This window comes from Emys orbicularis, chromosome 12 (assembly GCF_028017835.1).
Source record: "Emys orbicularis isolate rEmyOrb1 chromosome 12, rEmyOrb1.hap1, whole genome shotgun sequence".
Taxonomy (NCBI): domain Eukaryota; kingdom Metazoa; phylum Chordata; order Testudines; family Emydidae; genus Emys; species Emys orbicularis.
The window spans coordinates 4,517,468-4,533,585 of NC_088694.1; the positions used below are offsets into that span (position 1 = coordinate 4,517,468).

A 16,118-nucleotide genomic window follows, 5' to 3' on the forward strand; every position below is an offset into this window, starting at 1 on the left:
CAAGAGGCCCAGCTACCTGATCTGCACAGCCACACGCCTGTTTACACGCGGAAAGGCAAGTTTTACTGCCCTCACATGGATTCACACATCAAGCAGGTTGGCTGGTCTTCATGGCCCTTTATGTTACCCACTGGTCTAGGGAGACCTTCACAAAGCACACTGTAATTGTAACAGAGAATGGATGAAATCCGGACGCCACTGCGAGTTTTGCAATTGACTTCAACGGAGCCAGTGGTCGGAATTGATCCTATGTCATCTTTCTCTTAGAATGGATTTATTTCTAACCCACCAGGAGCCTGATGAAGATGGAATCGGTTTGTCTGATGGATGCTGACGCAGAGGAGAGTCAGTTTTTCACGGTACCATTACTGACCAACAGCACTTTGACAGGCTTACTAAACACACCTAGTTGCCCCAAAGTCTGGCCTCAGTAGCACGCATATCAATGCATATGCATGCAGCGGGGGTGTTACACAGCTGTAACTGAGGGCTGTGTCCAGACAATAAGAAAACAGCTTATGCAAAAATGTACTGGACCAGTTTCTTAAAAACTTTTGGGGCACCTTTCTGTGTGTAATTACTGCAACTGTGTGTCCAAACTGGGGATTTGCCTGGGAAAACCGCCACACTGATCCAACGTGTGCACTCAAGGGCAGTACCTGCACACACCAATTAGGCACAAACACTGCAGGTGCAGTCACATGCCTAAACAGTTTGAAAAGCGGGCACCCATCTTATGTTTTAAACGTTGGTTTTTCAGAGACTGAAGATTAACGGGCCACATTTGAATACAGAGATGCTCTCATCCACACCTCCACTTGCGTTCATTATCCAGGGAACCACCTCCACCCCTTGACAATGCCTAAGGTCTCCTGTGGCCACAATATCCCACGTGGAAAAGTCGTAGTACAGAGGAACTGAGTGTGTGTTTGCCTTATTTTAAATACAATTTAAATCCAGACGGGGTGTTTTTCTGAGAGATGTGCACGACCACAACCACAAGTTATTGGGCTCCGTGCACGAATGTCCCATGGTGAAACTCCTTGTGTTACGCAGGAGGTCAGATTAGATGATCTCCATGGGCATGTCTGGCCTTAAAAATCTATTAATTTAGCAGCTGGAAATGAAGGCGGAGAAGCCAGCCTAAAGTGCCTAGTCAGCTCGCTGGAGACAACCAGTAGGTGTCCCACAGCTTGAGGTTTAGCGAGCACCAATATCAGTTAGGCTACGTCTACACTACCCGCCTGAATCGGCGGGTAGAAATCGATCTCTCGGGGATCGAATGATCACGTCTCGTCGGGACGCGACAATCGATCCCCGAATCGACGCTTGTACTCCACCAGCGCAGGTAGGAGTAAGCGCCGTCGATGGGGGAGCTGCGGAGGTCGATTTGCCGCCGTCCTCACAGCAGGGTAAGTCGGCTCGGATACGTCAAATACGCTATTCGCGTAGCTGAATTTGCGTATCTTAAATCGACACCCCCCCCCCCCCCGTAGTGAGGATGTAGCCTTAGAGAAGATTAATTAATTATTAATTAATAAACAGAAGCAAGGATGGCCCAGTGGTTAGGGCACCTGCCTAAGACTTGAGAGCCCCAGGTTCAATTCCCTGCACTGCCACAGACTTTGTGTGTGACCATGGGCAAGTCCCTGAGCTTCTCTGTGCCTCCGTTCCCCATCTGAACAATGGGGACAATAGCATCACCTTATCTCACAGGGGTATTGTGAGGATAAATCCATTAAAAATTGTGATGCGCTCTGAGGTCTGCTGATGAAGAGTGCTACGTAAGAGGTAGGTATTTGTTATTATTAATAATTTCATTTTAGGGTGTGCAATTTCTTCCCCACCAGAATAAATTAGCTCAACTTGACCATTGCAAGCACCTACTTTTTGACAGACGTCCATGTGCTTTTTGAGCCCAACAATGGTTTTCCTGGTTATAACGCCACACGTAGGACAGGCAACTTCTCCTTTCTCATTGATCTCCCGCTGCCATTGGTCCTCTGGGTTTGCTAGAGGGGGAAAGAAAGGCAAAACAAGTAAAAAGGTTGGTGCTAGAGGGACAACACTTTTTCCAGAGTAAAGCCCTTTCCAGGATTCATGAATAAGAGAAACATCAAGATTCGAAAGGTTGGAAGCCGCTGAAGTTGTCAAATGCAACAAATCATTCATAGAAAAGCCCCCAAATTGCAGACATTTCCAAAATTACAGGTGCAAAAATGCAGTTGGGTGCCTAATTTGCACGTAAAATTATTGCAACGGCTTGGGCAAACGGAGCCATTTGCACAGAGGCATTTGATTTGCATGCCCATTTTTGTGCGCAATGGGGAAAAACATATATTTCCAATATCTGGTCTTGTTGGGAAGTTTCTGCACTTTGGTAATTCATGCACCATGATGTCCCTGTTTCATGCACAGAGTCAGGATGCTAGCCCATGTGATGGCAATGGGGTTTACAAACCCCATAACGAGCATAGGCAGAAGGGAGAGGAGACCAGGCTGAGCCCAGCTGCAGACTTGCCCATCGTGGAGGCATGCACCCTCAGCTGGGACCAAGAAGGAAAACAAGCCCAGCTATAAAGGAAGCAGAACAGAGGAAGATGGGGATGCCGAAAGGACTGGGATAGCTGAGGGGTAACAGCGCCATACTGGGATGCCTCTAAGAAACAGAGGGAGACAAAGGAAGACTGCAAGCCCTGGAGTTTAAGAGCTGACTGACTCATTTCAGGTTAAGTTGAGATGAACAGGGGGAGACCAGAATCATGTCCCCCAGATATGGACTGGCAACAGAGCTTGCTTATACACACCAGGTGTGATCATCATCAGATCCTTTTAACGCTCTGCCCGGTATGGCTCAGACTTGGTTAAATAGGTAGTTCATACACAGCGCTACCCAGGGGCTGAACAGTACAATGCAGTTTAGCATTCCATTACATCTCCCCCTTTAAGTTCTACATGCCTACCATTTCCCATAGTTACATTATCTGCTACCTCTGTAGTTCAGTACAGATTAATCTGTTGCATGTTGCAGAATCATCCTGGTTTTCTAATTACATGACCCAAAAATGTAACAACTTGTTCATCTGGCTGTCCATTAGTTGCAATGACTGGCTGTGGTTGGGTTGGAATCCTGGATTCTTCTGCATCTGTCATCTGTAGTGTTGCTCTGTGCTGTTCTTTCTGAGGAGCAAACTGGAGACATCAACAGTTTCTGTTGAACTCTTCACTGTCGGTCTTGATCACATATGATCGAGTTTTTCTTTGAGACAGCTGGCGTTGCCCATCCTTTTTCTACATCCAATTTGACATGAACATGGTCACCCGGTTCTAGATGTGGCCATTCTCTGAGTGGTATCTGCTGTAGAAGTGTTCATAAGCTCTTCTAGATTTTTTACCTGATTTGGCTACTCTCTTCATGTCTGGTCACTTTGGAGATAGGGTTTTTTCCAAAGTTGGAAGAGAACTTTTGTGATGTCTTTCTGTCAGGAGTTGTGCTGGACTATATCCAGTAGCCGCTACTGGTGTCGATCTGTAACTCAGAAGAGCAAGAATGGATCTTCCTGCTGTAGGATTTTCCTGGCTGTCTGTACAGCTCTCTCACCTCTCCATTTGCTTGTGGGTAATGTGAGCTCCTAGTAATAGCATCAAAATCATGTGTTGTTTGGAATGACTTAAATTCTGCTGCAGTGAACTGTGGTCCACTGTCCGTCACTAGTTGTTCTGGAATACTGAAGTGAACAAAAGCGGTACTTCAGTTTCTCAATAACACTGCAACCTGTTACGTCTTTCAAGTACATTATTTCAGTATACCTGGAAACAGTCCACAAGCACCAGCTAATTATGTCCTCTGAATCTGCATAAATCTGCAGCTAATCTCTTCCTAGATTTCTCAGGAAGTGGTGTCTGTACACTGTATGGCTCAGCATTGTCTCTTATGTTGATTTGAACTGGATCTCCTTTCAAAAGTTCAGTATCAACAAATGCTCTGTAGAGTTCCGACTTCCACCTTTCTTACTAGGCCCATCATGGCTGCCACCTTTCGGCTGAGAAGGTTGTTGGTCTTTGATCACACACACTCTGAATGCAAAGCTTTTGTCTTTGTAAATTATATCTGTGATGAACTGGCCCATGCAGTTCAGAATCCCTGGAGGGCTACTCAGAGCTGAGTCAGGTGACTTCAGCTCTGGCCTGGGACAGGCTGAAGGTGATTGTAAGTCCTTTCTGAGATGACTGTGACATCAGCTCCTGAGTCAATTTTAAAGTCAATAGTTCTGTCGTGAATATTCAATTTCACTTTCCGGGCAGGCTCCGTGTCATCACAAGTGATAGATCCCAGAAACAATGCCTCTTGATTGTCTGTAATTTGAGTCAACTCCTTGACTGCTTCGGTGCAGCAAACAGCCTCAAAATGTCCATATTTCGTGCATGTATTACACCGTGCGCCTCCGGCTGGCCATGCATCATCTCCTGGGATATCACTTTTCCCACACCTGTGCATGTAGGCTGGAATTTATCCCTCTTAGCCTGGGAGTTCTCTCACCTTCCTTCAGGAGTTGTATGATAATGACTTTTAACTCTCAAGTGTCTGTTCATAGCTTCTAAGCTAGTTTCAGGGTTTTCGGGCTGCTCCTGCCTTTTGTTCTGTTGTTTCACTAATACTGACTGCTTTACTATCTGAACAGCTGTAGCTAAGTTTAAATCTCTCTTCAACTGTAGCTGCTGTGAAAGGTTTTTATCTGTTAACTTAATAACCAGTCTCTCTTTGATATTCTCATGTTTTGCATGCTCAAAATCACAGTTTTCAGCCAATGTATGCAGAGCTCTTATAAAACATTCAACATTTCCCCTTGGTTCTTGAATTTTCTGGTGAACACATGTTGATGAGGTACAAAGTCTGCATCAAATATAGGCAGAACCCTTTCATAGACATCTTTGTGACGGTCTTCAGTAAAGTCAAAGGGTTTAAAAATATGCTCTGCCTGCTTCCCCATAGCATAAATTAAAGAAGATACCTGTGTATCTCCAGTTTCTTTGCGGAGTTTGTTTGCAGTTCGAAATCTTGCAAAACGCTGCTTCCAGTCTGTCCACTGTGAAGGCTTATCAAGGCTGAAGTTCTCTGGGAGGCACTGAAGAGTGGCATGTTGATGAGATCTTGCAACCTTTGTTGCTTTGGTCCTTCTGTCTCTGATCTTAGTTTACTCCTGATACCATGTCATGTCCCTGTACCAGATACGGACTGGCTACAGAGTTTGCTTATGATGATCACACCTGGTGTGTTTAAGATCCTTTAATGCTCTGACAGGTAGGGCTGAGGTTCATTTAAAGAAGGTATTTTACACACAATGCCACCTAGTGGGTGAACGGTATAATAGCGTTTAGCAGGCCATTAGAGGAAAGCTGGGACCACTAGACAGATGGCCCCTAGAGCGGCTGACAGTGATCCTTCCTTCCCCCTAAGAGAAACTCAGCGAAGGAATGAAACATAAACGTCAACGTCAGGCTTCCAAACCGACTGTGTGCGCGTATGCTCTGTAACTGCTATCTCTGCCACCTGCACAAACACAGGCAGCTACTGTCTGCATGCCAAGTTTCTGACGTGTGTTTATTTAAATGTGTGATATGAGATTTTAAAAAACCCCACAGGAGACCAGATTCTGATCGCAGACGGATGTAAATCTGGAGTTCTCTCCGTTGACTCAGATAGGGTGACTCTGCTTTTACGCCGGGGAAGTATGGTCAGCATGTGGCCCATTGAGCTTGTTTATTTGAATGTCTCCGCATTGTGATGAGCTGAGAGAGCCACTTATTTGCATGTGCAATCAGTGAAAAGCACTGCAGCTGTGTTTCTTCTGCACCTCCTGCATGCCTCTCGCTGTCAAGACTGCCAGCGAAAGCAAGTGCTGCCTGAGGAAGAACTCGGAAACGCAGGCTCCAGAGAGAAAATGGTCGGTATGTTAATTCAGTTCGTAGTGGAAGAACTGTGCACAAAGCGCCGCCCATAGTCCAGACGCTGGTCCCACTGAAGTCAGTGGGAGTTTGGCTAGGGACTTCATGCATGAGGGGCAAGATTTGGGTCTATGTCATTTTCCATTGCTTATAGTGTCATTACTTGAAACCACAGGGCAGATTCGAGGCTGCCTTGGGGACGTTTTGTGATGCTTTCCCTGCACTGGCCACTGGGCAATCTCTCCTATGCAGCAGCATCACTGGGAGCTGCTGTACTGGCTCCTATCCCTCCCTCCCTCCCTGTGGGTGGTGCAGGGGAAAATGCCAAGAGAAAGGGGTTGTGGCAAGGACACCTCACCCCGCTGTTGAATGGCCTGCTGCTAAAATGGCCCCTTAGGGCCACGTGCAGCTGGGGTAACTCAGAGCAGCCTATTGGCTGCTCTAAATTGTCGTGGGGAACTGGAACAATGGAGACCAGCCCAGGATCATGAGGGTGAAACAGCGGCATAATCTTCTCGGCCACCTTCTCCTGAGCTCTGCCAAGCACTCTTCAGCCTCGGCTTGAGATCTGGGCCTCAATGTCACTAAGACCCTGAAGTCCACATTGAGAACTGAGTCTATCGTGAATGGGAAGGATCAAAAATAAGCTATTTCTGAGTGCTCCAAGCACCGAGACAAGTGTCGAAACATTTTCTTAACCTCTAGTCATTCCTCACTCAGGCAAAATGACTTTGGTCTCTTATTAACCGAGCTCCATTAACCAAACTGTTGCTTTGTTTTTCCTCCCTCACTCTTGGGAGGTTACCACCAAGTGACCCAGTTCTCAGCAGGCCGGGGAATTCTCACGCCTCACCTGAGGATAAATGCGCCACGGCCTCCCTTTTCACACCAGCTCCTGGAGGCTTCTTTTTCAGCTCATCTGTGTTGCTGGTCCCCTCCAGTTTCTTGGCTCGATGGGCCTTTGCCTTGTCCTCTGCTTTTGCCAGGCCTGTAGAAGGAGAGCAACCTTTATTAAAGACATACACCGTGAAACCGGGGCCTTGAGACAAAGAGATTTGATGGATGCTCTTCTGGTGAATGTTATCTAACTGATTCATTAGGCAAAAATCCTGCAGTCCTTTAGGCACAATGCCTACTGAAGTCCATGGGAGTTTTGCCTAAGCAGCAATGGCAGGATTTGACACATGATTTTGATATGCTGAGTCACGCATGCACCTAGAATTTTGCAAACAGAAAGCAAGACACTTCCTGTTCCCAAAGAGTTTACAGCTTGGGAAATTCCAAGCCAAGACAGAGCACGGGACATTCAGATAAGGGATGGAGGGTGAGGGGAGCACGCTGGGAGGGATTTCTACCTGACGCCTGATGGAGGAATTTGAAAGAGGATAATTATAATAATATATGGAGATATACCCATCTCCTAGAACTGGAAGCGACTCCAAAAGGTCATCAAGTCCAGCCCCCTGCCTTCACTAGCAGGACCAAGTACTGATTTTTGCCCCAGATCCCTAAGTGGTCCCCTCAAGGCTTGAACTCACAAGCCTGGGTTTAGCAGGCCAATGCGCAAACCACTGAGCTATCCCTCCCCCCGCTTTTGAGACACTGGAATATTAAAGGGCTGTTTCTGCTGAGAGACGCATGCAGGGTACAGCTTTGGGGAGCTGCTCGCAAAAGGAATCCAGAGTCCCTACTATTAAATAACGCAGTTCTGGGATCACAAATGGGGATCTTTACTCCCCACAGCCTTAAAAATTTGCCATCATGAATCCTGGGACTTCATTAAACAGGCCGTGTTGTCAGACTGTGAAACTGCCTGGGAATAGGAGAGCAGAGAGCAGGGCTAGCGTAAGAGTGAGTGCCAGGCACACGTGGGAACCGAAATCCCTCGGGAGACCAGGCTGCTGCCACCTGCACTGCTGAGTGAGCTGCCGTGTTGCCAAGTCTGACTGCAAAGGCAAACAAATTTGCTCCTGGTGGAAAAGGGATTAGCAGGCAGAGTTATATATACACAGAGCCAACGGCACTCGGTCCAGCTTCCCTGCTTATTCATGCCTTTGTGTCCTTTCTCCCACCTCATCTTTGCATCTTGTTCCATGCTCGGAACAAGCGATTCCTCGCTTTTCATTCTGGTCCCTCCAGACACACTTCTTATGTGATTCTTTTGGGCCATAATCCACCGAGGAAAGGGGCCAGGATCGTGTCTTCCCCTATGTACTGTATAGTGCCAGACAAGCAGCTGATGGACCAACAAATAAATAGCAATAATAACAGCTCCATCTGATGCCCCTCTGCTCTGCACATGCAAAACCTCACACTGTATGGGCAGTTAACAGGCAGGTTACCCACCGGGGTGTGTGCAAGAAATGGAAGATACAGTTTTAAAGGCCACTTTTGAAAATCTGGCCAATAGGGGCAGATATGGGTTGCAGCAAGACCTGTTTGCCCAGAATCACGTTTTGGTCCAACACCCGCAGACTGGAATTTTAGAACGCGAGTCCCGAGAGCCATGTGCATTTTTAGGCATCTGTTTCATGCTCTTTCTGCACATGCCCGCACGGGAGGAGTTACATGTGAAAACTGAGCATTTACAAGTGCAAATGCATATTTGTGAGCACAGACGTCTGATTTGCTCAGGCAACGGCAGGAACCTCGTGTGCAAAAATGATGCAAAAATGTCCCGCGAACTCCAGGCCCCAACTGGCTGTTAAGGGCACTAGGGATCCTGTACCCAGTTGCTGACATCTGAGATGGGGAAGGAGATGAGGATGCTGGAGCATACTCGGGGTGGAGCTGCAGGTAGAATATTAAATCAAAGGCAGTATGATGCAGCCATACTTCTGGTGCTGCCCCATCCCTCCTTTTTTGGGTGGCAGGTCAGAGGAGATCATCTCAGTCATAAGCCATTCATAGGTGAAGTTTTAGGTCCCATCTTGGATACAGAGTCTAACCAATGCTTCTGTTGGAGGCTCTGCTCGGGGTGCCCTGGGTAATGAAGAGATCACAGATACCTGCCTTCACAGGAGCAGGGAGGAGGGGCAGTATTCTGGAAACACACAGGGGGAAGCTATAGGCTCTGGAATTGAAACAGGGCTGCCCCGTATGTTACCTTTCAATCCAAATGTCCCAGAGATGGACGGTTGCTCCCCGGTAAATTTCTTAGGAGTTTTCTGTTTCCTTCCTGACTCGAGAGAGAGAAAACAGAGATAAAAATTTGGTCAAATAACTGCACTGCAAGCGTGGATTTAAATACACACGGGGCAAAGGCACCTGGATGAACTCTGGATCAGGAGGTGAGCAGTAAGGGATCCAACCTTACTTTACCCTCCCCCCCGCAAGGGGCTTTACTGCCCTGAAATGAAGCAGCTATGGATGGGACCCTCAGTCTGACACCCTCGTAGAGCACTAGAGGTGCTGTCCTTCTTTCCAGATCCCATGGCAGCTGAAAGGTCTGCTCCCGAACCCTCGGATCCCTATCGTCATAAGGCAGATCTGACTGCTGAAGGCTGTAGACCAACCTGGCGTCGAGTGACTAATGGCCCCCCTAGCCCCCTACGCGGTTTCTGCACCTACGGTCTCCTTAGTGCTTTGGGAGCGGAACTCCACAGCCCCACTTTCCAGCCCCAATGCAGTCCCGACCCACGTCAGTCTCAGGCACACTCCCCTCCGACTGACTGCTCCGCGTACGGGGCTTCGATTTCTGACTGTGCTTGTGCTGTACAGCTTCACCGTGTCCTGCTCCCCGGGGGCCAGATGCACGCGTGTAAACGGAGAGCGAGGCCATGGCTTTCAACGGAGTCACCCTCCATCACACTGCTGTCCCGGAGACCGGGAGTGACTCTACCCTTCGCCCTGGGACACCGCCCACTCCAGCCTCCTGAACCAACGGAGCCCCAGGCTCTAATCTTACTGTGCTTCATCCTCTCTGGGTCCTCCTCCTGGAGGGAAGCCTGCGTGCCCCCTTGCTGTTGGGGATCCTTGCAGCTCGAAGACTTGGCCGTCGGGGTAGCTGCTGCTACGGCCTCCGCTGCCGTGATCTGAAATACTTTGTTCTTCCTGCTCTCCACCAGGCACTCTCCATTCTCGGGGACCACAGTCTTCTCCACCTTGGCCTGTTTGGGATGGATGGTGGGGGAATCTGAACTCTCAGCAGCTCTAGAGCAAAGCATAGAGGGCTCATGTAAAGCGGAGTCAAGAACCCAACGCTGTCGACACCTCTTCCAACCCAACGGCCAATCGGGAGTGCACCCCAGTGGCCAGTGGGAAGGGAATTGGGAGTTTTCCCCTTCTCTCTTCCCAGCCTTCCCCAAAACACTGGCAAACAGCTAAGCCACGCGCCGGTACCTTTTCTTGCCACTGGCCTTGCCAACGGCTTTCTGCACTTTGTTTTCTGCTTTGCTAGCTGGTCCCGGCCTATCCAAGTGGTTCCAGAGCCTGTGCTTTTCCAGCTGGGTTTTGGATGTGAAGGCAGCTTCGCAGTAAGAGCAAGGGTAAGTCAGCTTCTCCGAGATCGCCCCCTGCAAGAGAGCAGAGAGGTGGGAGAGGGAAAGGACCAGCCCTTTCCCTGCAAGTGCAAGAACCTTCCTGCAAACTCACACTGCCAAGACTGGGAGGTAGAAGAATCCCTTTCCACACACGCCACAGCAGGTGAGCTTTTCAAAAGCACAAGGGCCGTAGGTACCTGATCCCCATCGACTTTCAATGGGAATTGGAGGGTTATTTCTCTTTGGCTCCATTGGAAATTCCAGCCAGCATTTTAAACTGGAGCCAGGGAGTGCTTTAGTGAGCTACACACACCCCAGTGCATCAAAAGGGGAATCTGGTCCTTCGTGGGGATGAAAACAGAATACCTTTTTTTAAATAAAAGCATAACAGAGATCCTAATACAGTCAGCCACCTAAACTGCAAGCGCAAATCCTGCATTTGCACATGCAAACAGGCACAGAGACGTGCAATTGCAAGCTTGCTAGAAAGTTGGAGTTTTGTGCACAATTCAGATGGCTGCTTTTTGAGAACAGGGGGCCAGTTTATCTCAAGTTGCAGCTTTGAACTGGAGGGTGAATCCTGCAATGTGATTTCCTTTCCCATTCTCTTTGCACTCCCTCATTCCACGCAACCTGGGCTCCCCGTTAATTTAATTCTTAGGCAAAGCCCTGCCGAGGGGCCTTAGCTCTCAACTTGCTTTAGAATTCTGACGGGGACCAGGCCATGTGGGGCTTGGATCATTTTGCTAGGGGAAAACCTGACGGTCTCAATCCGTCTTTCCCCAGGCAATGGGAATCCAGGGGGATGGGGGCAGGGGTGGGGTTGCCTACAGAAGGACTCTGTTGGGTTAAAGGAAAGCACTGCCCCTGGGCACTGAGGGACGTGTGCAGACAAGGGATGTGTCAGGGGAGGCAGAATTCGTCCGGCCCGGCTGGATAGAAGGAGTTGGAGTTTAATGGATGCAAGCAGCAACTGAGCATTAGAACGCTCCGTCTCCATTAAAGAGATTAGGGGTGAAACCCTGGCCCCGGTGAAAGTACAGTAACGGCAAAACTCTCATTGACTCCAACCGGGCCAGGATTTCACCTCACGTATGTACTGGGAAGTGTCAAGAAATGCAGTATTAGATCTGCCTCTTTGTATGCAAAGGTCCCTCCTGGGAAATCAGACCCCTGTGCACTGCCTCCCCCGTTGTACATTCAAACAGGGCAACAGCAGGCTCTGGCCTGGCCCCTATATTTGGGGGAAACTATTGCCCACCTCCATGAGCAACGGAGGGCCTTAGGTTCAGCAGAACCAACGCAGCTCCGTAGCACAGGGTGGGAGAAGGCAGCGCAGGCGTTGGGGAATGCATGCCAGGGCTCCGGGCCCCAGCACAGAGATGCACTGGGGGCAAGGGAGCGAATGCACATCACTGCAGATCCACCCACCATAGGCAGGCAGTGCAGCAGCCAAAGGGGTTTCTGTAGCCCTCAGGCTGGAGTACCAGCCACGGAGTGGCTTTCTTCCCTCGCACATCCCCAGCACACAGTCCAGTCAGATGGGCTAAGGGCTGGATACTGGCCTGGGCCCTCAGTGAGGCAGAGTTTCCTGTTGATTTGCACTTAGCCGGTACTAATGTAGCTTTGCACATGATCACGCGAAATTCCTCCACTTGCACAATCTGACCTGAAGGGAACACGACAGCTGGAGAGGCGAATACATTTGATAATCCCATTTCAGGGAGTGGTTATTCCATACTTCAAAATGTTCTCTGCCCATCCTCTGAGCTACCCATGCCGTGGCAGGTAATGCAAACCTACCCCCATGTGTACAGCCCGCGCCGCCTCTTAATAAACTGCAGAACAGCAGCAGAGACTGAAATAAACAGCAACCCTCAGTGCCATAAAAGTGGGGCAGAAAATTGAAGGGAGATTGCTGATTACAGAAAGGTTTCTGCTCAGTTTTCGCTGCCTTCGAATCTCGACAAATTCATCTGTTTGGAGCCTGCCCAGAAATTCTGCACAATCCCAACTGCTCAGATAGAAAAGGGGAAAAAAAAATTCTGGGGGGTGGGGTTTGAATCAATAATAATAAAAAAAGACAACGTATTTCCTCCGCTAGCCTGTTTCAGGTTTTGAGCTGCACATGGCAGGGATTGTGCCTCCCTCTGTTTGTAAAGTGCCTGGAACAAACTGGGTGCTACCGTCACATCAATCAATCAATCTTTAACAATAACCCCCACCCACCATCTGCAAAGAACCACCTTCAAGACCACATATCACACAGGTGCTATTCACACTCGTATGTCTACCTTGTTGTGGGGACCTGGTTACATCTCACACACTGCTCCAAAAGTACATTCACCTTGCCCTCCACCGCCCTCCCTCCTTGGGTGTCCGTAAGGAACGTGGTTTTCTTTTTAGAGGGGAGGTCACATAATCCAGGTGAGCAAGTTCCTTTTGCGGGATGGTAACTCAGCCTGGATTTCTGCACCATGCACACACAGGTAGGCATGTACCTGCACACTCACGCACAGATACTTGCACAAAAGACAACCGCAAACAAAATTAGCATCTTCCTGGATAAGGAAGAGCCTAATTAAATGAAGTTTTCGTTTCCTTTTTAAACAGCTGAGTCATTCGAACTAACCACAACCATATTTTTTCCCCCAATAGTTCAAACGGTGGCTCCACTGGGGAGGTTTTGGATTTTTTAATGTTTTAAAAGGTCCAGCTCATTTCGATTGTCATGCTCCTGACATTCATTGCCTGCCTTGAGTGCAGGGGACTGGCCTAGATGACCTGTTGAGGTCCCTTCCAGTCCTGCACTTCTATGATTGAAATGAACCAACCCAGGCATTTTGGGACCTTTCCATAGATTTTCAAGGAATATTCAAGACGTCAATATTCTGAGGAACAAGAGAGCTTTGTCTTAACTAGGAAAAGTGGTGGAGTGTAGGTCAGGCTTAGCTAACACGTGCTAACAACGCCTTACCTGAATGTGAGCTTTTTCCTAGGGTATATGCAAGGTCAGGGGTGCTGGAACAATGTGTATAGTGGGGGTGCCGAGAGCCATTGAACCAAACTATAAACCCTGCATATGATGGAAACCACTTCAAGCCGGGGGTGCAACAGCACCCCTAGTTCCAGCACCTATGTGTGTGATTTAACAGGTCAAGTGGTAGCCCTGATTAGGTTATAGCTCAAGCAGGTAAATCAGTCTAACGGTGTTACCTTGCACATACACTAGGAAAAAGGTTAAGTTCAGATCAGACTTAACCGCATAAGCCCCCCAGGTTCCCCGGGTGCGTACTCGCATTGCTAGCTCGTGGTGCAGCCCGCCTCGCTGCACCCTCACTGATACTTCTAGCAAGCTAGCTAGAGAACTGCTAGCGCATGTGTCGCGGGGCTATGTCTACCCAGCATTTGGGAGCGAGCGGGCGCGGGCGGTCGACAGACATGGCATTTGCGCTTTAACAATAGCTGTGCAGACAGCGCTTTGAAGTCGCAGCTCAGGCCAGAGTCCAGGCTCTGAAGCCCACCCTCGTCCCTACCTTCAGAGCCCGCGCTCCTGCCCAAGCCACAGCTCCAAGTGTTGTCGCACTAGCACGAGCCCCACTAAACCAAGTCTGTCGACCCGGGCTGGAAAGCTCAGTCCAAACTGCTGTGTAGACACAGCCTCTGTGTTCTTCTTGAGATTAGCCCAATAATCCAAGCCAGCCAGTTACACAGCTTTGGTGGCCATGAAACCACCGGCATGCAACAGGCTGGTGCTCACTAACACCACGCCACCAAATGGAAAGCATCCTGGAGAAACCCATTTCCGTAGCTGACAGAGCATGTGATGAATGAGGGGAAGAGGTGCAGTAGGTGCAGACAGGTACTGCTCAGCTTTCCCTTCCAGCCAGATGTCAGGATGGCACTGCACACGGGCGGATGGTTCGAGGAGGGATGGGGATAAAATATTGACTCAGTATGAGGGTGCCTGCGAAAACTTGAGACACCCAGGCAGTTTAGCCCTACTGCTGAGAAATCGTCCAGACGTGGGTGTTGTGCTGGAAGCGAAGGGGAACACTGAAAATTATACACACAAGAACGGATCGTCAAAATGAAACACAAACCTCCATCCTCCTTACCCCTTGGCAGCGCTGATAATGGTACTTCAGGCCGTAAATACTGGGGAACTCCAGCCAGCAGCCTGAATTGGGGCACTTCACCCTGGAATGGGCCTTGAACTCATCTTTCCACTGGTTCATCAGGGGCAGCTGAGAAAGGGAGACATGGTGACATGCAGCTGAATAAACACCTTCCAGCATCCTGTGAACACAACACACGCTGGGGCGAACATTTCAGAAGGGCAGGCCCAGCATGTACTCAAAATGAACTACTTGTACCTGTCACCACCTGCTTTCCACCCTCAATCAGGTACATGCACTCAGGTTCGCTTCAACTGGGGATGCAATCACGCACTCATACATTGCACCTTTTGCAAAAGGGAAGCAGCCCATCTCTCGCTGTGTTTCCCAGGTGACTAAAGTACATTCTAGCCCAGCCCCGTAAATCTCACCAAAAGTCGCCTCAGTGATTTAACCACCCCACATTTCATCTAGTCAGCAAATCACGCCGCACCCTAGTCTAATGACAACCTGCTCCGTATGTTGTCCACGCTACAGGGCTGAAATTAAATTGTACAATTCCCCAGGGAACAACTCACACCTTACTACGCGCCACCTGATAATTAAACCGGCTCTGACACCCCCACGATGAATACGCCAGATCTCTAACCTGCCTAATGGAAAGCACCGTCTTTACATGCAAAAGCCTATTCAAGTGACTCATGATGCTGAGTGTCCAACTGGAGACACCGTGAAGAAGCCCAGTTCTCCGAAAGTGCTGAGCAACTACACAGGTGTCTCAAGCGTGGCTCCCAACCTGCCAGTCACTTGTTGGAACCCGGACCGCATCTATTTTTCATGTAATGCCAATGAGTTATTCCAATCCCACCCATCAAACACCACCCCCTTTGGCCACCCTACTGAAGAAACCACACTGTGGATCATGCCAGTTGTTAAGCCGTACTTTATAGATAATCCCCATAAATAAACCTTAGCTCACATCATCCTGTCACCCATGTCACTCTCGTAAGCACTTCACACTTGGCATCAAATTGTTCAAAGGGGACGCACCCAGCTGTGCAGACAGACGTGTGCGCAAACACAGCTTCGTTAGCACATGTGACAGCAGGGCCAGCCTGAGCAAAAACGCTTCCAAAGGGGCAGCTAGATGGCTGATCTGTGTCAACAAACACTTGCGCTGTCTGGTTTTTAAAACCAGCATCCCTAGGTCCTGCTCCTGAGAGGTGCTGAGTCCAGTGGGCACCCAGCACCCTGCAGGTCAGTCCCATATTGCACCGTCCACAATCACAGAGCTTGAGTGACGTCTCCCCTAGCTCGAAGGGCTGCCGGAAGGACTCAGACTGGCGCCTGAGCCGCTAAGCCAGACTGCAAAGCAGCCTCATGCTGGAAGGGGGAGTTGCTTTGAATGAGGCTGGTTGTTCTCGCTCCCCTTCTCCCTGGCAGACGCACACACAGGCTCTGTAACAGCATCTCCCCCAGATTCCTTCACAGTCAGTGAAATTAAACTGGCTGATCAGGAACACCACCTGGGCATCTGGTGCTGGCCCTGCCCCACTTCAGACCCTGAGGGGTT

General features: G+C 49.2%; 1 protein-coding gene across 1 annotated transcript in view; it reads right to left on the reverse strand.

Moving 5' to 3' along the window:
- ZNF512B (zinc finger protein 512B) overlaps positions 1-16,118 on the reverse strand; it is a 48,807-nt gene that overhangs the window by 23,736 nt on the left and 8,953 nt on the right. Inside the window, exons 3-8 of the mRNA XM_065414638.1 lie at positions 14,546-14,674; positions 10,288-10,460; positions 9,854-10,098; positions 9,053-9,124; positions 6,800-6,934; positions 1,888-2,012 (exon numbers count right to left, since the gene is read on the reverse strand). Coding sequence (XP_065270710.1) covers positions 1,888-2,012; positions 6,800-6,934; positions 9,053-9,124; positions 9,854-10,098; positions 10,288-10,460; positions 14,546-14,674 — 879 coding nt within the window. The remainder of the gene's footprint in view (positions 1-1,887; positions 2,013-6,799; positions 6,935-9,052; positions 9,125-9,853; positions 10,099-10,287; positions 10,461-14,545; positions 14,675-16,118) is intronic.